The 21,005-nt window shown below is 40.7% G+C and overlaps 1 protein-coding gene across 4 annotated transcripts in view; it reads left to right on the forward strand.

Annotated features, from left to right (window-relative positions):
* Positions 1-1,057: 1,057 nt before the first annotated feature.
* Positions 1,058-21,005, forward strand: part of LOC121563190 (nectin-3-like) — a 164,686-nt gene continuing 144,738 nt past the window's right edge. The window contains exons 1-10 of one of the 4 annotated variants that reach the window (XM_041875180.2): positions 1,058-1,177; positions 1,474-1,555; positions 2,681-3,028; positions 8,248-8,553; positions 8,947-9,049; positions 9,271-9,419; positions 9,938-10,040; positions 10,167-10,209; positions 10,310-10,387; positions 10,515-10,865. In XM_041875180.2, the coding sequence (XP_041731114.2) occupies positions 1,501-1,555; positions 2,681-3,028; positions 8,248-8,553; positions 8,947-9,049; positions 9,271-9,419; positions 9,938-10,040; positions 10,167-10,209; positions 10,310-10,345 (1,143 nt within the window). In that variant the 5' untranslated portion in view covers positions 1,058-1,177; positions 1,474-1,500 and the 3' untranslated portion in view covers positions 10,346-10,387; positions 10,515-10,865. Of the gene's footprint in view, positions 1,178-1,473; positions 1,556-2,680; positions 3,029-8,247; positions 8,554-8,946; positions 9,050-9,270; positions 9,420-9,725; positions 9,756-9,937; positions 10,041-10,166; positions 10,210-10,309; positions 10,388-10,514; positions 10,866-21,005 lie in introns of those variants that run through there. The other 3 variants (XM_045206639.1, XM_041875182.2, XM_045206638.1) reach the window with 3 other exon arrangements.

Below are 21,005 nucleotides of genomic sequence, written 5' to 3' on the forward strand. Positions count from 1 at the left end.
TGTACGGAGATTGTGACAACTGGTTAAATGGCGTCGAATGGGGGCAAGAGATGTGAGTTGTTTTGCTCACAAGAAAAGGGAGTGATTACTGTGTTAGCGGTAAATGTGAAAGTTGACCAACTGAAGGGGAAGATTGTGATTGTGATTGTGAAGCTCGTCGTTTGGTGCGACGCAGAGTGGTGAAACAGAAGAGTCATTATCTGTTCATTTGAGTTTTGATGTTGAGTCTTTGCTCGACAAAGTGATGTTAGGATATACTGTATAAGTTATCCTGTAGGAGCTTTTGTGCTGAATACATTACGTTGTTAGTGTCAAACTTATGCGCATGTGGCAGCAGTTTGTAAGAGGGAGGTTCCTAGGTCTGAGAAGTGTGCAGAAGGGCATGAGACAAAGGAATGTGTAGCATTGGGGAAAGTAGTGGTATGTGTTAATTTTAGGGGTGCCCATGGGGCTGGTGATCAGAAATGTCTGGTGCGAGAGATGCAGGTTGAGGTTTCCAGGGTTAGAGTAGTGCAGAAGTTGTCATATGCTGAGGCAGTGAAAAAATAGGAAGATGGGTCAAGGGGTAGGGATCCTGAAAGTAGTGGTGTGAGTAGTAGATCCGTACTAGTACAGAGGGATAGGCCAACAAGTGATATATGTTTCAGTAAGATTGGATTTATAGCAATGGTTATCATCTGTACTGCAGGGATGGAATGTAGGTCGCAGAAAATGGATGTTGTAGTGGCAGCTGCAGAGAGGTATTTGGGTGTTCGAGACTTGACGTCAGAAGAGCTACAGGGTGTGTTAAGTGGTAGTGTCCCATCCTTTCAGGCTATTGGCCTGATGTAGGACTAAATATATTTTAATAGTGCAGTAGGATAGTGTTTTTATTTTTTATTTAAGTGAGTGTAGGGTTAGATGGTAGGGTATTTGTCTATTTTTCAAACAAAGTATAAAGGAGTTATACTCCAGTCTAGTAGGTGGCGGTAATGCAACATTTATTGAATAACAACTGCTGTAAAACTAATCGAAGAAGAATAACTGTTTTTTTTATTTTTTTGGGCTGGAAAGCAGCCTGACATCTTTATTGAAAATGCGTTTTTCTGCAGGAGCAGCAGGACATTATTCTGGCAGCACAAACGGCAAAATAATAATGTTTTGGCTACTTCAGCAGAGGAACTTACATTCATCACAGGTTAGTGGCCTATTACATTTACAGATTCATCTGTTTTATTCCATTATTACTGACCAATGTAGGACTGTTTGTTTATTTTTGTTATAAGGTGTAGGCTACTGCAAGATGTGCGTTGTCTCTATCTGAGTAATGATTGCAGACCAGTGCTTGAATAATTTGCATTGCATTCAACATATTTTTACATTTGAAATAACTTAGCCTACATAACTGTCGTACATAAACAATGAATAGGTCCTCATTATTACAAAACGTCAAACTGAAAATGTAATATAATGCTATAATTACATTTCCCCTAGTGATCTTAGCAATGAGAAGAGCAAAGCATGTTACCGAAGCTGTGCTGTGTGATTCTACTCATCATCCAGAGGGACACAGAAAGTAGGTTTTCAATTGATGTTATAAAATGTCATACTTTCGAGTGCATTTTTTTTCCTTTTTATTTTTCTTATTGACACAAGGCAAGGCAATAACAACCACCAAACACACAATCCCACTGTTAAATTGTCGTCCTTGTCCTAGGGTACAGTAAGGCACACATATCAGCTCAGTATGTTTACTACGTTTTTAACTCAGTATGTTTACTATGTTTTTAACTCAGTATGTTTACTATGTGTTTAACTCAGTATGTTTACTATGTTTTTAACTCAGTATGTTTACTATGTTTTTAACTCAGTATGTTTTGAGACATGCTGAGCATGCGCAAGTATCTGGGAATGTATTGATTATCTTACTCTTGAATAAGTGTAGGGATAGATTCAAGGCTTTTGGCTTATTATTCTAAGAACATATTCTAATAACATAGCTTCAGCCTAGACTGGACCCAGATCATGTGCTTTAGCGATCTCCTCTGACTATGTCACGGTTTCGGCCGAGGCTGCCTCTCTCCCTTGTTCGGGCAGGCTTCGGCGTTCGTTGTCTCCGGAATACTAGCTGCCACCGTTGTATGTTTCATGTTCGTTTGCTTTTGTCTGTTTGTTGTCACACCTGTTCTCGTTTAGCCTAATTAGTGTTCTATAAGTTTCTCGTTGTGTTTGTCTAGTGTTGTGTGTTATTGATTTTGGTCTGTCGTGTGTAGGGCTTCATTCTTGTATTTCGCTCGGTTGAGCTTCCCTCCACTGCGTTGGAGTATTACGCACCTGTTTTGTGCGCTTTTGTTTTGTGCGCCTTCGTGCGTATTTCGCCTTCGGGCAAGAGTTGTCCTATTTCCGTGTTTGGCGATTACTAAAGTCTGTTGGACTATCCGTCGGTGTCCTGCGTTTGATTCCACCACTGCACCCACCTACAGCACGCGTTGACAGACTATGGCTGCACAAATGGGTTTTGGGTCAAATATTGAGCAATTGGCACATTTTTGTTGTTGTTGCAATATCCACATTTCAGCATCAATTGGATGTCATATTTCATAATATGTGTTTAGGTAACATCTCTGTTTATTAGAGTTCATAAGCATCTATTCTACAGGTATCTTTTGGACTGTTTTTTTGGCTTGTGTTTTCTCTTCAGGTACACAGGTGATTGGTGGAAGCAGGACTGTGGTACAGGGGGAGGATGTGGACTTATCCTGCAGACTGATAGAGTCAACCGAGGACCTCGAACAGATAACATGGCAGAAAAGTACTTTGGAAGAAACACAGAACCATAATTTTATGCTGATTTATCCGAATGGGGTTACTAAGTTTATTGCACTGAATGGATTGACAGGTAGAGTCCAGTTTATTGGGAACCCATCAGAAAACCTTGGATCTATTCGAATAACAGCTGCTAGACTGTTGGATGAAGGCACCTTCACATGTATATTCAGTGTTTTCCCCAGTGGAGCATACTATACAGAGATACCTCTGACTGTGATTGGTAAGAACTCTTTCTTCACTCTTTGTATCACTGTTTCTACATTTGACAGTGTAGAAAGACTGTTTGTGATAATCAACACTAGACAGCAAAAAAGTTGGTAGGTTATTATTATTTTTAAAGATTTTATTTTATATTTTATAAACAATACAAAACATACACATACAAATGACTACATCATACAAACATCAACTATATCACACCCGCCCAGACCCACTAGCCCCCACCCCAATCTCCAGCGGCCGCAACGCTTTCTGCCACATGGCCTCAAACGGCACAATTTTGTTTCTCTCCGTCGCACACTGTCTTTCAATTTTTTAATATTAAAGCATTTGACCTTTCCATTGTGTGAAAGACGGAGGATTGGCTTATCTCCAGCTTTTGAGTATATGTTTTGTTTAAAGATTATTGATGAGAAGAGTATTGTCCAACCCATCAGGTATCTCATTGCACCCTCATATGTCATGTCTTGAAATATACAGACAGACAAATTAATAGTACATTTACATTGCAATACTTCTGACATCCATCTTTCCAACTCCGCCCATAACTTTTGAATTGTGTAACATTCCCAGAAGGCATGAATGATTGAGTCATTAGTAGTTTGACACTTCAGACATGACTGCCGTTGTGCGGTAGAATTTGTGAATTTTGTGTCTTGTATGTAAATTCTAAACATTAATTTATTCTGGATTAAGCGTACATTTTCGTTAACTGTAATCTCGTTAGTTATGTTCCAACATTCCCTCCATCTTGTGCCAATATCAGTTCTTTTTAAATCTGTGATGTGGTGATGTTGAAGGAGTCAGGCACAGGATGGTCAATCACAGAATAACAGGCTTTATTCCGCAAATACAGAGTTACGCAGAAATGCGTCAAAAACACTCCAGTGCGCAAAACAGGCACACTGGAAAATACAAGGCACACAGGGACATATCCCAGCAATACAAAATACACGGAGCTCCACCGAGCTTCACTATCCTCCACAATAAACAATCACACACAAAGACAAGGGGGCAGAGGGAACACCACAGTGGGGGAAAAAAGTATTTAGTCAGCCACCAATTGTGCAAGTTCTCCCACTTAAAAAGATGAGAGAGGCCTGTAATTTTCATCATAGGTACACGTCAACTATGACAGACAAATTGAGAGAAAAAATCCAGAAAATCACATTGTAGGATTTTTAATGAATTTATTTGCAAATTATGGTGGAAAATAAGTATTTGGTCACCTACAAACAAGCAAGATTTCTGGCTCTCACAGACCTGTAACTTCTTCTTTAAGAGGCTCCTCTGTCCTCCACTCGTTACCTGTATTAATGGCACCTGTTTGAACTTGTTATCAGTATAAAAGACACCTGTCCACAACCTCAAACAGTCACACTCCAAACTCCACTATGGCCAAGACCAAAGAGCTGTCAAAGGACACCAGAAACAAAATTGTAGACCTGCACCAGGCTGGGAAGACTGAATCTGCAATAGGTAAGCAGCATGGTTTGAAGAAATCAACTGTGGGAGCAATTATTAGGAAATGGAAGACATACAAGACCACTGATAATCTGTCTCGATCTGGGGCTCCACGCAAGATCTCACCCCGTGGGGTCAAAATGATCACAAGAACGGTGAGCAAAAATCCCAGAACCACACGGGGGGACCTAGTGAATGACCTGCAGAGAGCTGGGACCAAAGTAACAAAGCCTACCATCAGTAACACACTACGCCGCCAGGGACTCAAATCCTGCAGTGCCAGACGTGTCCCCCTGCTTAAGCCAGTACATGTCCAGGCCCGTCTGAAGTTTGCTAGAGTGCATTTGGATGATCCAGAAGAGGATTGGGAGAATGTCATATGGTCAGATGAAACCAAAATATAACTTTTTGGTAAAAACTCAACTCGTCGTGTTTGGAGGACAAAGAATGCTGAGTTGTATCCAAAGAACACCATACCTACTGTGAAGCATGGGGGTGGAAACATCATGCTTTGGGGCTGTTTTTCTGCAAAGGGACCAGGACGACTGATCCGTGTAAAGGAAAGAATGAATGGGGCCATGTATCGTGAGATTTTGAGTGAAAACCTCCTTCCATCAGCAAGGGCATTGAAGATGAAACGTGGCTGGGTCTTTCAGCATGACAATGATCCCAAACACACCGCCCGGGCAACGAAGGAGTGGCTTCGTAAGAAGCATGTCAAGGTCCTGGAGTGGCCTAGCCAGTCTCCAGAGCTCAACCCCATAGAAAATCTTTGGAGGGAGTTGAAAGTCCGTGTTGCCCAGCGACAGCCCCAAAACATCACTGCTCTAGAGGAGATCTGCATGGAGGAATGGGCCAAAATACCAGCAACAGTGTGTGAAAACCTTGTGAAGACTTACAGAAAACGTTTGACCTGTGTCATTGCCAACAAAGGGTATATAACAAAGTATTGAGAAACTTTTGTTATTGACCAAATACTTATTTTCCACCATAATTTGCAAATAAATTCATTAAAAATCCTACAATGTGATTTTCTGGAATTTTTCTCATTTTGTCTGTCATAGTTGACGTGTACCTATGATGAAAATTACAGGCCTCTCTCATCTTTTTAAGTGGGAGAACTTGCACAATTGGTGGCTGACTAAATAATTTTTTTCCCCACTGTATGCAGGTACTGATGAGGGGATATGAACCAGGTGTGTGTAATAAGCAAGACAAAACCAATGGAATGATGAGATGAGGAGCGGCAGTGGCTAGAAGGCCGGTGACGACGACCGCCAAAGCCTGCCCGAACAAGGAGAAGAGGCAGCTTCGGAGGAAGTTGTGACAAAATCTTCCAATAGTTTATATTGTCAGTTGTATAGGCTCTCTGCACGTTTCGTAAAGCTTACCTATCATATGAATATCCTTTTCTGACTCATAGGATTCCCTCAAAATTGCTCTGATGTCCAAAAGATTTCTAACTGAAATGTTGTGATATATAGCTTTTAAGTTGCATGTATTTGAAAATATCTACATTGGTCAACACAAAATTGCTTTTTAAAGCTGTCATGGAAATAAATGTATTTCCTATTACCAAGTCATTTACGGTTTCTATGCCTTTAGTTTTCCATGTGGGGCAATTTATCGATGAATTCTGAAAAGTTATCGAAGGATTGTTCCATAAGTTTGTGTTTCTGAAAAGCTATCCAAGCATTGTTCCATAAGGTTGTGTTTCTAGGGAGAGATATTGGTTCTTGTAAAATACATCTCATTTTCTTCCATATCGTTATAGTATTCTTAACTATGAAGTTGTTAATGTTCTTAGCTTTATCCTTTGCAAATAGACATGTAAAAAGTTTCTGGGGATGAACATGAACGTCTTCAATATGTACCCATTGTTTCTCTTAAGTGCATTTAACTATATGTTGCAAGTAAAAGCCTTGGGTAGTGAGCTGATACAATTCCATGTCTGGAAGGTTGAAACCACCCTCAGATTTAGGAAGATGTAAAACGTTCCTTTTTTATTCTATGAATAGTATTTGCCCATATATAGTCTGTTATTCCATTATTATTCTTTTAAAAAGTTATAACACATTCATAAATGGCAAAAAAGACAGTCAAATAATTAATTATAAGGAATAAGGTTTTGAAGTGTTTGTCCTATATCTAGGAGATATAAGAAAGCTCAGTAAATATATTTGTATTTGTTAATACTTTCTGAAGGAACTGTATATATATTTGTTCTGGTGTAGAGTAAAACACTCAAAACCACTCCCATCATTATCATATTTCTCAGCATGCTTTATTGGAGGTAGATTTAAAAAAATAGTTTGTTTCAATATCTGTGTTTTTGCATGTCCAGTGATTAGTATATTTATGCTACACAAAGATAAATAACATACATGTATTTCCCCAAACTAATCCAATCTGTTACTAGTTGAATTTATTGCACCCATTACTGAGAAAGTTGTTCCAGTTTAGATGATTTAGGTAGTCTAATTTATCAGTCTTACCTACCCTGGCTGTCATTCTGAATGCAGGTTGCGGGTGACTAAAAGTTCAAATTGTTTTATATCCTCAGTGGCTGGATTCCAATAGCAATTACACATCACTTACCAAGCCAGCATAATGTGAATTGCAGGCCTGATGTGGCCTGTAAACCAGGAGTTTCATTTTTAGGGTAGAACTAGGCCCTCAAATAAAGGCCTTATGATATATACTGTATGTAATGCATTGTCATAAAGAGTTTAATTTTAAAGGCTAATAAGGTTGGTCGAACCGTTCATAGAGGGTTCTAGGAAGATTCCTTCAAAGATATAAGGGTTCTCGGGCGGCAGGTAGCCTAACGGTTAGAGCATTGGGCCATAACCGAAAAGGTCACTGGTTCGAATACCTGAGCCGACAAGGTGAAAAATCTGTTGATTTGCGCTTGAGCAAGACACTTAACCCTAATTTGCTCCAGTGGTGCTGTACTACTATGGATGACCCTGTAAAACTGCACCTATCTGGTGTCTGTGACAGTACATGGAAGCAGCCTTCTATTGAAGCAGTTTGAGGGTTTGAAGAGGGTTCTACCTAGCACCAAAAAGGATTCCACTATGGGGACAACCCAAAGAAACCTATATGGTTCTATTTAGCTCCTTTTTTTTTCTAAGAGTGTATCCTGTTACTCAAGCTGTAACCAGGAGAGCACAGGCATCAATAGTTTCCCTAATGGTGGAACATATGTTGGAATATATACAGCATCCCTTAACGGCATAATCACTGGGCTGTGAAGGCTTTTCAATGGAACTGCTGAAAATGAAAAACAGCTTTTGTGATGTGTGAAACCTAATACCTCAGGTGCAGGTACCGATCATCAGGGTGAGCTAAAACCTGTTAAAACCGGATTTGCCCAAACCTCCAATACAGTAAATGTGTAGCTACTAATTATGTATATTGCAATTGGCCAGATAGAAAACATGGTAGGGTTTGTTGGTCATGTAACATGAGCATTTGGATAAGTTTCACATGACAGGCTGTGTGTGTTTTGGTTGTTTTTCACATATAGTTCCACGTTTGTAATTACATTGTAGTTATTTAGCAGACACACTTATCCAGAACGACTTACAGTTAGTGAGTGCATACATTTTTATACTGGTCCCCCGTGGGAATCAAACCCACAACCCTGGCGTTGCAAGCGCCATGCTCTACCACCTGAGCTACATGGGAAACACAATAATGAGTGACTTGTTCATGTTTTCTGTTCTCTGTTTGTTTGTTTTCTGGTCATAGTTCCTCCAGTAGTGAGTGTGACAGTTGATGTTCCTCCTGTCATTGGGGAGAATGAGGTTGTCTTGGCAACCTGCGTGGCTGCTGGTGCCAAGCCACAGGCAGAAGTGAAGTGGAAGACAGGTACATTCGGCAGTTTGTTGAGGACGGTGACTAACTCCACCAAGCATGCCAACGGAACCACCACTGTACTCAGCCACCTGCTCGGGGTGCCAACCAGAGCAGCCAATCAGCAGCAGGTCCAGTGTGTGGTCAACCAGTCTGCCCTGACAACAGAAAGTAGCTACAACTACACCATAAACATCCACTGTAAGTATATACTCCACTACCACTGTCCTACACTATAGACAGACACTGTAAATATATTCTACTACTACTGTCCTACACTATAGACAGACACTGTAAATATATTCTACTACTACTGTCCTACACTATAGACAGACACTGTAAATATATTCTACTACTACTGTCCTACACTATAGACAGACACTGTAAATATATTCTACTACTACTGTCCTACACTATAGACATCCACTGTAAATATACAGTCTCTCTCTCTCTCTCTCTCTCTCTCTCTCTCTCTCTCTCTCTCTCTCTCTCTCTCTCTCTCTCTCTCTCTCTCTCTCTCTCTCTCTCTCTCTCTCTCTCTCTCTCTCTCTCTCTCTCTCTCTCTCTCTATCTCTATCTCTCTATCTCTCATAGATCCACCTCAGTCAGTGAACATCACCCTTAGTGAGGCCTCTAAAGCCACAGTCTTACTATGTGTAGCAGACGGCAACCCACAACCCAACTACACCTGGAGCAGGTACTCACTCCTATGTAAACTAGTTCAAAGCAGTTTAAATGCAAATGTTAGGTACACTTGTTTAAACATATGAGACATATATTAGCTTGAAGCTTCAGTATGTTCATAAATAATGTTGGTAGTCAAGTCATGCTTTTGCCTATCTCTCTCTCACACACACACACACACACACACATACACACACACACACACACTCAGCCCTTCTCTTCTCTCTCCCCCAGAGTGGGCCGGCCTGGGTCTTCAGTGAGAGCAGAGGGAGACATACTGCACCTCCTCAGTCTCAGCTCTGAGCTGAATGGTCTCTATGTCTGTGAGGCCTCCAACCCCTACGGACGAGCAACTGGCTCCCTCTATGTACACACATCCTCTGGTGAGAAGCACCTGAGAGAGACACACACACACACACTATTCATGCTGGTTGCTTAACTGGTTGCTTATACTGTTTTATAAGTTGCTTATAATTGTTATATGATTGATTGATTTATTGAATACTTTATTGTTCCATAGGGAAATTTGTCTGGCAACAATACAGGCATTCCTGGCATACACATAAAACACATATATGAGGTTATGAGAAATGTGATGTAGCATGGATAACAAAGTTGAGCCAGATGCTCACTTATCTTTCACTGCATGTGTTAGTATCAGACTTATGTCCTCATTCCTCTTTCTACAGGAAGGTACTGTATAACAACTAACTAAAATGGTAATGATACACACTTATCTCTTACTGCATATGTACATGTTTTATTACTTAGTTTTATCTCTTTGCTTTCTGCAGGAAAGTGTTTGCATCAGAGCCATGATGCTTGTTAGGTCAACACAATTATATGTAATTGTAAATACAGACTGTTTCCTATATTAACTGTATCCCCTCTCTCCTCATAGAGACCTCTGCTGCCTGTTGGGTTCTACTCATTGTCATTCTATGTCTGATTGTTACTGCGGCTGCACTCGTATGGTACTGGAGGAAATACGGACAGTTTCCTTGGTAATATCATCCACTGTGATATCATGAACTGAATTTTGTTTTGTGAAAAAAATGCATTTGCATTAGATGATCATATATTGATTTGGCTCAATTTCATATTATATTTTGTTCTGGACGATATCTCAGGAATTCAATCATGGCCAATCACCAGTTCCAGGCACCCCCACAGGTATGTGACTATGTAAAAGTCCACCATTGTTGCGTGATTAACCTATCGCATCAGCCACTTTTTGCTATGTAATAATACTGTTATAATGTCTGATGACAAGGTTGAGGAAGATGAACCTGGGACGTCTGGGTTCTAACACTCCAAACCAGGAAGGCGGATCAGGAAGAAGTATCGTGATGTAAGGAAAACCATTTTTTTGTTGTTCTTGAAATATTTGTTTTAAATTATTCAAAAAAATATTGTTTGTGCTATTGTCTATTCATGAGGTATATTTATTGTGCTATTTTAATGAAATCGCCGGACAGGCTGAGAACGGATGCCAGAAGAATCTCAGACATGCACTGGGTGTGGGAAGAATTCCAGTCTGCACATTCTCCAATGTTCTAATCATTTGCAAAGAACAGCACATTCTCCGACCATCTAATGAACAGAGAGCCTCCGCATTATTCTCTGTGACATTAGAAACCTCGGCTCCTCCTCCACCACAGCTTTACACAGTTCTGGTCCTCGTTTCAGTTTTCTGTTCCCCTCTCGTGGACTCCGCCTTGTCATTGTGTAGGGGCTTTGTTGCTTCAGTGGGAACAACAACTCTCCTGTATGTATACAGTACCAGTCAAAAGTTTGGACACACCTACTCATTCAAAGATTTTTCTTAATTTTTACTATTTTGTACATTGTAGAATAGTAGTGAAGACATCAAAACCCATGAAACATATGGAACATATGTAGTAACCAAAAAAGTACTAAAAAAATCTAATTGTATTTTAAATTTTAGATTCTTCAAAGTAGCCACCCTTTGCCTTGATGACAGCTTTGCACACTCTTGGCATTCTCTCATCCATCCTCACCTGGAATGCTTTTCCAACAGTCTTGAAGGAGTTCCCACATATGCTGAGCACTTGTTGGCTGCTTTTCCTTCACTCTGAGGTCCAACTCATCCCAAACCATCTCAATTGGTTAGAGGTCGGGTGATTATGGAGGCCAGGTCATCTGATGCAGCACTCCATCACTCTCCTTCTTGGTAAAATAGCCCTTACACATCCTGGAGGTCCTGTTGAAAAACAAATGATAGTCCCACTAAGCCCAAACCAGATGGGATGGCATATCGCTGCAGAATGCTGTGGTAGCCATGCTGGTTAAGTGTGACTTGAATTCCAAATAAATCACGGACAGTTTCACCAGCAAAGCACCCCCGCACATTTGACTGGTACTGTATATCTGTCCAAATTATGAAAGACAAGAACTGTACTTTTGAATTCCGTAAAGTCAGTGTGGAAGAGGTGAAAAAATGATTGTTGTCTGTCAACAATGACAAGCCACCGGTGTCTGACAATCTGTATGGAAATGTACTGAGGATAATAGCGGATCATATTGCCACTACTAATTGCCACATCTTCAATTTAAGCATACTAGAATCTGTGTGCCCTCAGGCCTGGAGGGAAGCTAAAGTCATTTCGCTATCCAATAATAGTAAAGCCCACTTTACTGGCTCAAATAGCCGACCAATCAGCCTGTTACCAACCCTTAGTAAACTTCTGGGAAAATTTTGTTTTTTCACAGTAAACAAATTGACAACAGACTTTCAGCACGCTTATAGGGAAGGACATTCAACAAGCACAGCACTTACACTAATGACTGATGATTGGCTGAGAGAAATTGATGATACAATTATTGTGGGGGCTGTCTTGTTAAACTTCAGTGCAGCTTTTGACATTATCGATCACAGTCTGCGGCTGGATAAACTGAGGTGTTTGGCTTTACACCCCCTGCTATAATGTGGATAAATAGTTACTTGTCTAACAGAACACAGAGGGTGTTCTTTAATAGAAGCCTCTTAAACATAATCAAGGTAGAATCAGGAATTCCCCAGGATAGCTGTTTAGGCCCCTTACTTTTTTCAATCTTTACTAACGACATGCCACTGGCTTTAAGTGTGTCTATGTATGCGGATGACTCAACACTATACACGTCTGCTACTACAGCAACTGAAATTACTGTAACACTCAACAAAGAGCTGCAGTTAGTTTCGGAATGGGTTGGAAGTAATAAGTTAGTCCTAAATATTCCTAAACTAAAAGCATTGTTTTTGTGACAAATCATTCACTAAACCCTAAACCTCAACTACATCTCGTAATGAATAATGTGGAAATTGAGCAAGTTGAGGTGACTAAACTGCTTGGATAACCCTGGATTGCAATCTGTCATGGTCAAAACATATTGATACAACAGTAGCTAAGATGGGGAGAAGTCTGTCCAAAATAAAGTGCAGCTCAGCCTTCTTAACTACACGATCAACAAGGCAGGCTCTAGTTTTGTTGCACCTAGACTACTGTTCAGTCGTGTGGTCAGGTGCCACAAAGAGGGACTTAGGAAAATTGCAGTTGGCTCAGAACAGGGCAGCACGGCTGGCCCTTAAAAGTACATGGAGAGCTAACATTAATGACATGCATATCAATCAATCAACAGGAATAATTTTCACAGAGCGAGAGTTGTAGCTAAAATGGCGGCGCGGTGGGGAGCAGGCGAGGAGATTTTAGCTGCCTGCAACATGGAATTTTTCTCTACAAATACACTAGACAAGGTAAAGTACAGTGATTTGATACTGTGTTGTATATTTGGTATCATGCGTGTATTCGTGCTGTATGTGAATGTCTCGTGTGCTGGGAATGATGCGCTGGAAAAGTGACACGTGGTTACAGCCACACAGCACAGAACAATCATGGCATGACTGATTATTAGCAGCCGGTTGGCGAATAGCTATTACACCTAGTCCCTTGATAAGTAGAGCGAATATTTGTGTTTTCATGGGTGTTTATGTTATAACCGCTGTAGTAACTAGGTAGCATCCAAACAGTATGTGAAGTAGCCGGCTGGCTAACTAACGCATTGCTAGCCCGGATGTGTAGCTAGCAAGGTAGACAACGTGTTTCTTGGCTTTTAAATGTGTTGAACTGAGTCTTTTGGATTTCATTGTTTACTAACTACTTCGGTCAAACGAAAGTTAATTATTGTATAGTGTAGTAATCCAATGGCCATTCTTGAATGTACAAATATAGCACACGTAAAACCACTTGGACGAGTAAGTAACTAGTTACTGTAGCAATAAGTAGGGAGTTGTCCAGTTTGTTTGGCCGAGATGACAGCTAGTTGGATGTCTGTAAAACATTGTGAAAAGTCAATGTCAGTTATAACATCATATAACCAAATGTGTTGATTTTAATGAACGTTTAATATCCATCTATATGCGTCATGTTGACGGATGTTTGGGCCTGTGCCTCTTCAAATTCAGTCTCGAGTTGGAGTCATTCACACGTGGTTCTAAATGCATGACGTCGTAAACCTTTCAATTAAACTGCATTATCGTTATTGCCAGTATTATTACTAGCTAGTAATAATGTGTCATATACAAAATTGCCACTACCGGTAATGTTATTTTACAGTTGGCTGCGGGTAACTCGAGCTTCATGTGTTGAAATGAGAAAAAAAAGTAAAGTGTAAAGTGGTTATAAGGTGAATGCACCAATTTGTAAGTCGCTCTGGATAAGAACGTCTGCTAAATGACGTAAATGTAATGTAAATGTAATCTCAAATGGCTCAAATTGGAAGAGAGATTGACTTCATCACTAGTTGCTTTTGTAAGAGGTGTTGACAAGCTGAATGTCTCTTTAAAATACTAGCACACAGCTCGGACACCCATGCATACCCCACAAGACATGCCACCAGAGGTCTCTTCACAGTCCCCAAGTCCAGACCAGACTATAAGAGGCGCACAGTACTACATAGAGGCGTGACTAAAATGGAATTCTATTCCACATTAGGTAACTTATGCAAGCAGTAGAATCAGATTTTAAAAACAGGTAAGAATACACCTTATGGAACAACGGCGACTGTGAAGAGAAACACACAAAGGTACAGACACATGCATATTCATACATTGTGATATTGTTCTATGGTGGTGTTAAACATTTTGTATTGTAGACACGTAGTGGTGTAATAATCTTATATGATGTACTGTTTTATATTTTGTTTTATATGTAATGTAAGTGTTTTTATATGTTTGGACCCCAGGAAGAGTGCAGCAGCTAATGGGGATCCCTAATAAATACAAATACAAATACTATACTGATTGGGGCATGCATTTCATTCTTCAGTGAAATGAAAAATATTTCAATATCTGTAGTGACCAGGCACTGTAGTTACCAGTAGCTGTTAGATCTCTCTAGTGGAAGTCAAGGAAAAACATATTTTGGTTACAATAACCAAACTGGCATTAAAGAAAAATAATTGTGGATTCATATTGAGAATTTATGAAGTTTTGAATGCTTTTATTTGTGGTATGATTGCTAGTTAGCCTATTGCAGATTTGGACAAATTATCCACCTACTACTATTGTCACTATGAATGGTGGATAGAGGGCAGGATAAACAGTTAGACTGGTAGACTATATTGACCTGTGGTATAGTAAAAGTTTGTACAAGGAAAAGTGTAGTGCATAAGGGAAGTGCAAAAACACCTTGATATAGGGGAGGCGCATGCAAGGAGATTAGGAAATGTGTCTAGAATGGATGAAATTATCTAGTAAAACCTTCAAAAGAGTGAATGTAAACCAGGGAAAAAACGCACTACCCTCCCCTGTGCCCAATAAAAAACCACACAACCCTCCCCAAAGATTTATTTTCCATTTTTGACAACCCTCCACCCCAGTAAATTTCGATCTGTCCCTACGTTTCTAACGTAGATGTTCATCTATGTTATATGAAATGGCTCACATCAGGTGTGTCTTTTTGAATTTTTTGACAAATGTTTATAAAAGGTGTATAACATTATAATAATAATAATATGCCATTTAGCAGACGCTTTTATCCAAAGCGACTTACAGTCATGCGTGCATACATTTTTGTGTATGGGTGGTCCCGGGGATCGAACCCACTACCTTGGCGTTACAAGCGCCGTGCGCTACCAGCTGAGCTACAGAGGACCACATTGTCTGCTTCATGACAGTAGTTGCATGTTCAATAATATGACACAAAGGGCTTGCTATTGTCGCATGTTTTTATGTTGGTCATGTAATTGTACTGTTTAAAAACGAATTTAACAATTTATTAACCAGTTAATGGGGGTTGGTTAGTTAGCAGCAAAATGTACCGAGATGTGTAGCCTAGTTACTCCCCAACCCTGTAAAAACATCAGTTGTTATCTATATTTCCAGTCGTACAACTACTTTTCCTTCTTTCTCCTTCTCTAAAAATAAAATGATTAACTGAGGAATGATACAGCTGAATAGCTTCACAGCCATAGAGCCGTGTGGGTTGGGTTAAAGCACTCAATTTTCAGCCATTCCCATAAGGATCATGCTTTGGTACTTTTCAGTGTAATAGGATAGCAATCAAGTTAGGAGTCTGGGCAGAGGCAAGATTCTGAATTTGATGTAGAGGACGTAAACAGTAACTCCTCTTTTTATTATTACAATGTCTGATGTACTGTGTTTTTCTTCTGATATTTTGTAAAAAAAATACTGAACTGAGGAATGACACAGATGAATGCTTCACAGCCATAAAGCCATGTGGGTTGGGTTGAAGCACTCCAATTTCACCCATTCCCATAAGGATCATGCCTGGGTACTTTTCAGTGTAATAGGATAGCAATCAAGTTAGGAGTCTGGGCAGAGGCAGTGTTCTGAATCTGATGTAGATGGCGGAGGATGTAAACAGTAACTTCTTTGAGGGGAGGAATAATTTTTTTGTTATTACAATGTCTGATGTACTGTATTTTTCTTGTGACATTTTGTAAAAGCTTCCTCAGCCTCTCAGTTTCACGCCTCTGTCACTGGTTGCACATCCCATAGAGGGAAACCCCCCATCTCCATGAAACAGAGCCAAATGGGTGGTCAAACGTCTTGGCTAGGGCTGTGGTGGTCATGAAATTTTGTCAGCCCATGATTGTCATGCAAATAACTGCCGTTCTCACTGTAATTGACCGTAATTAACATAAACACGTTTAGCATCTCCTGGCTTCCACGCATAGCCTACAAGCCACTGATGCAGACCCTTGGAACATCTACATATTCAAAGTCTAATAAATCAATTTAATATAGCCTACACCATCACAATAAATCCATTATTTAATTTACACAGGTCTAAAGAAACATTATATGAAGTAAATGTAGCCTATTTCAGAAGAACAGAATAGCATATTCTGAGTTGTCCTTATGTTACGCCCTGATCTGGCTATGCCATATGACTGTGGGCTACACTAGTTCATTTAGCAGACAAGATTTGCTTAGCATTCCGTGGTATTATTTTATATTATTTTAAAATATGAAGAACACAATTGAACATAAAATATAAAGGATATTTTCCCCAAATGATTTCTGAGGGAGTGTGTACATTTTTTTTCTCGTCATTTAGCAGACGTTCTTATCCAGAGCGACATACAGGAGCAATTAGGGTTAAGTGCCTTGCTCAAGGGCACATCGACAGATTTTTCACCTAGTCGGCTCGGGGATTAGAACCAGCGACCTTTCGGTTACTGGCACAATGCTCTTAACCACTAAGCTCACCCATCTAGACACAACACCCCATAATGACAAAGTGAAAATATGTTACATTTTTTGTGTGAAATGTGTTGAAAATGAAATACAGAAATATCTAATTGACATAAGTCAATACATGTTAAGATGTTTAATTTTGGAATCAATTACCACTGTGAGTCTTTCTGGGTAAGTATCTAAGAACTTTGCAAACCTGGATTGTACAATATTTATTATTGTTAAAACTCTTCAAGCTTGGTCAAGTTGTTTGTTGATCATTGCTAGACAACATTTTTTAAGTCTTGCCATAGATTTTCAAGCCGATTTAAGTCAAAACTGTAACTAGGCCATTCAGGAATATTCAATGTTGTCTTGGTAAGCAACTCCAGTGAATAATTGGCCTTGTGTTTTAGGTTATTGTCCTGCTGCAAGGGGAATTTGTCTACCACTGTCTGTTGGAAAGCAGACTGAACCAGGTTTTCCTCTAGGATTTTGCCTGTGCTTAGCTCTATTCCATATCTTTTTATCCCAAAAGATTCCATAGTCCTTGTCGAAGAGAAGCATACCCATAACATAATGCAGCCACCAGCATACTTGAAAATATGAAGAGTGGTACTCAGTAATGTGTTGTGTTGGATTTTGCAACATTTATTTTGCAACATTTCTTGCAAACAGGATGCATGTTTTGGAATATTTTTTATTCTGTACAGGCTTCCTTCTTTTCACTATGTTATTTAGGTTGGTATTGTGGAGTAACTACAATGTTGTTGATCCATCCTCAGTTTTCTCCTATCACAGCCATTAAACTCTGTAACTGTATTAAAGTCACCATTGGCCTCATGGTGAAATCCCTGAGCAGTTTCCTTCCTCTCCGGCAACTGAGTTAGGAAGGATGCCTGTATCTTTTTAGTAACTGAGTGTATTGATACACCATCCAAAGTGTAATAACTTCACCATGCACAATGTCTGCTTTTTAAAATGTTTACCCATCTACCAATAGGTGCCCTTCTTTGCGAGGCATTGGAAAACCTCCCTTATCTTTGTGGTGGAATCTGTATTTGAAATTCACTGCTTGACTGAGAGACTTAAGACTTCACAGATAATTGTATGTATGGGGTACAGAGATGAGGTAGTCATTCAAAAATAATGTTAACCACTATTAATGCACACAGAGTGAGTCTGTGCAACCTATTGTTAAACTTGTTAAACAGATTTTCACTCCTGAACTTCTTGAGGCTAGACATAACAAAGGGGTTGAATACTTATTGACTCAAGACACTTTAGCTTTTCATTTTTAATGAAATTGTAAAATTTTCTAAAAACATTATTCCACTTTGACAATATGGAGTATTGTGTGTAGGCCAGTGACACAACATCTCAATTTAATCAATTTTAAATTCAGGCTGTAACACAACTAAATGTGGATGAAGTCAACAAAAATCTTGCTAATACAGGACTAGCACAGTGCACTAATTCTGTGAGAAAAATATTTTTATTGTTTTGTTTGTTTTGTTTTATTAATATATTTTGATTATTTTTCAGGGGGTGCTGCAGCACCCTCAGCACCCCTACTTTCCGTGGCTATGATAGTAGGCCTAGTGTCACGGATTCGGCCGAGGCTGCTCCTCCTCCTTGCTCGGGCAGGCTTTGGCGTTCGTCGTCCCCGGAGTACTAGCTGCCACCGTTGAATGTTATCGATGTTTGTTTGGTTTTGTCTTCCTTGTACACCTGTTTCCATTTAGTGTTCATTATGTCCCCTATAAGTTTCTCGTTTTGTTTGTAGTTAGTTGTGTGTAATTGTACGCCTGTCTGTTGGGGTTTGTTGTTTTTTTGCATTCTCGTGTTCAAGAGTAGTTTCGCACTGTTTGCGCATCTCTTGTATTTAGTGTTTTACGCACGGTCTGCGACCAGGCCATTAGCGACTGGCAGTTAGCAAGTTTGGTAGGCTACTAATGACCATCAGCGGCATCAGAGCGCAGTTTTGGAGAAGCCTAGTTACCGTTACTAAACGGTCACGTGGAATGTGACTGCGCTCATGACTCGTGACCACCGGTGTGGTGGTAATACGGTGACAATAACAGCCCTAATCATGGCTCTATCTCAACTTGTCTGTCCCTGATTCCTTACATCCTCTCTCCTCGCCTCCTTCTCAACAGTATTGGAAGAGAAGGTACATGGTCCCTCCCCTCTGACCTTCTAGTCCAAAGGGTTATGAGAAGGAGGCGAGGAGAGTATATGTCAGTAATGGTTATACATAAAGTTAGCCTTGTGGGATATGTTTCCTTCTGATGCTCATGTGATCTTGTTGTTCCAATCACACCAGAAATAACAGAAAAAAATAGACCCGTGAGAAAGAGAACCTTAAATGAATGACAATGAGTGATGAATACAGGTTGAATAAAACAATTACAAAAAAATAGCTATTATTTACATACTACACACTTAACACGTTAAATAGTCACTACAGATAATTAATTATTTATTTTCACTGAAGAATTAAATGCATGCCCCGCTTAGTATAGTACAGGTTTAATTAGCCTCTAGCCAATCAGCATGTGTCAGCAGTGTGAACAGTTGGTGGTTCTGGAGGTAATTAATCTACCCGTCTACAGAAGCCCATAACTTCCATCAGGCAGACAGAGCTGAGCCTCAAAGGCCTCACATCAAACAGCATATCCCTGTGTGTTCCTAATTCCAAAGTTGAAATGCAAGGTTACAGTGCACTAACCAAAGCACGGCCTTGAATAAACTTTGAACAATGCATGACATGATGCAAAAAGCATCTTTCTAAGCTGCATTCTAACTACTAATGTATTGAAAAGACCTGCATTCTACTAACTATCTACAGTACACTAATGCTAGGCTAAAACCCAAATAAATATAGGGTTCAAAAGGGATAGGGTTAAGGTGTGGATCATAAGGCAGCTGTTAGTGGAGCTTCTGTTCCCAGTTGATCACTAGCCACACCCTTGGTTTCATGGTTCCTCTTGTAACTGCTCCCTGTACCAAGACTGCATTGACTTCATAATATGAAGGAATGCATTATGGAGCAGCTGCAAGAAGTGCCATCAGCCAGGGATATGTCTAGTTATTACTGACAAGCTTCTCCATGTAGTACATATTATTTAGCTTATACCTGGGTTCCCTTTACAACACATACATACTTACATACATACATTTACATTTTAGTCATTTAGCAGACGCTCTTATCCAGAGCGACTTACAGGAGCAATTAGGGTTAAGTGCCTTGCTCAAGGGCACATTTACGTCATTTAGCAGACGCTCTTATCCAGAGCGACTCACCAATTGGTGCGTTCACCCTATAGCCAGTGGGATAACCACTTTACAATATTTTTTGGGGGGGTAGAAGGATTACTTTATCCTATCCCAGGTATTCCTTACAGAGGTGGGGTTTCAAATGTCTCCGGAAGGTGGTGAGTGACTCCGCTGTCCTGGCGTCGTGAGGGAGCTTGTTCCACCATTGGGGTGCCAGAGCAGCGAACAGTTTTGACTGGGCTGAGCGGGAACTATGCTTCCGCAGAGGAAGGGGAGCCAGCAGGCCAGAGGTGGATGAACGCAATGCCCTCGTTTGGGTGTAGGGACTGATCAGAGCCCGAAGGTACAGAGGTGCCGTTCCCCTCACTGCTCCATAGGCAAGCACCATGGTCTTGTAGCGGATGCGGGCTTCAACTGGAAGCCAGTGGAGTGTGCGGAGGAGGGGGGTGACGTGAGAGAACTTGGGAAGGTTGAACACCAGACGGGCTGCGGCATTCTGGATGAGTTGTAGGGGTTTAATGGCACAGGCAGGGAGGCCAGCCAACAGCGAGTTGCAGTAGTCCAGACGGGAGATGACAAGTGCCTGGATTAGGACCTGTGCCGCTTCCTGTGTAAGGCAGGGTCGTACTCTCCGAATGTTGTAGAGCATGAACCGCAGGAGCGGGTCACCGCCTTGATGTTGGCGGAGAACGACAGGGTGTTGTCCAGGGTCACGCCTAGGCTCTTCGCACTCTGGGAGGAGGACACAGCGGAGTTGTCAACCGTGATGGCGAGATCATGGAACGGGCAGTCCTTCCCCGGGAGGAAGAGCAGCTCCGTCTTGCCAGGGTTCAGCTTGAGGTGGTGATCCGTCATCCATACTGATATGTCTGCCAGACATGCAGAGATGCGATTCGCCACCTGGTTATCAGAAGGGGGAAAGGAGAAGATTAGTTGTGTATCGTCAGCGTACAGAAGGGGAGCAACTCTCGCTCTCTTGAAGACGGAAGGG

The sequence above is a fragment of the Coregonus clupeaformis genome, chromosome 23, assembly GCF_020615455.1.
Source record: "Coregonus clupeaformis isolate EN_2021a chromosome 23, ASM2061545v1, whole genome shotgun sequence".
In the NCBI taxonomy this organism is placed as follows: domain Eukaryota; kingdom Metazoa; phylum Chordata; class Actinopteri; order Salmoniformes; family Salmonidae; genus Coregonus; species Coregonus clupeaformis.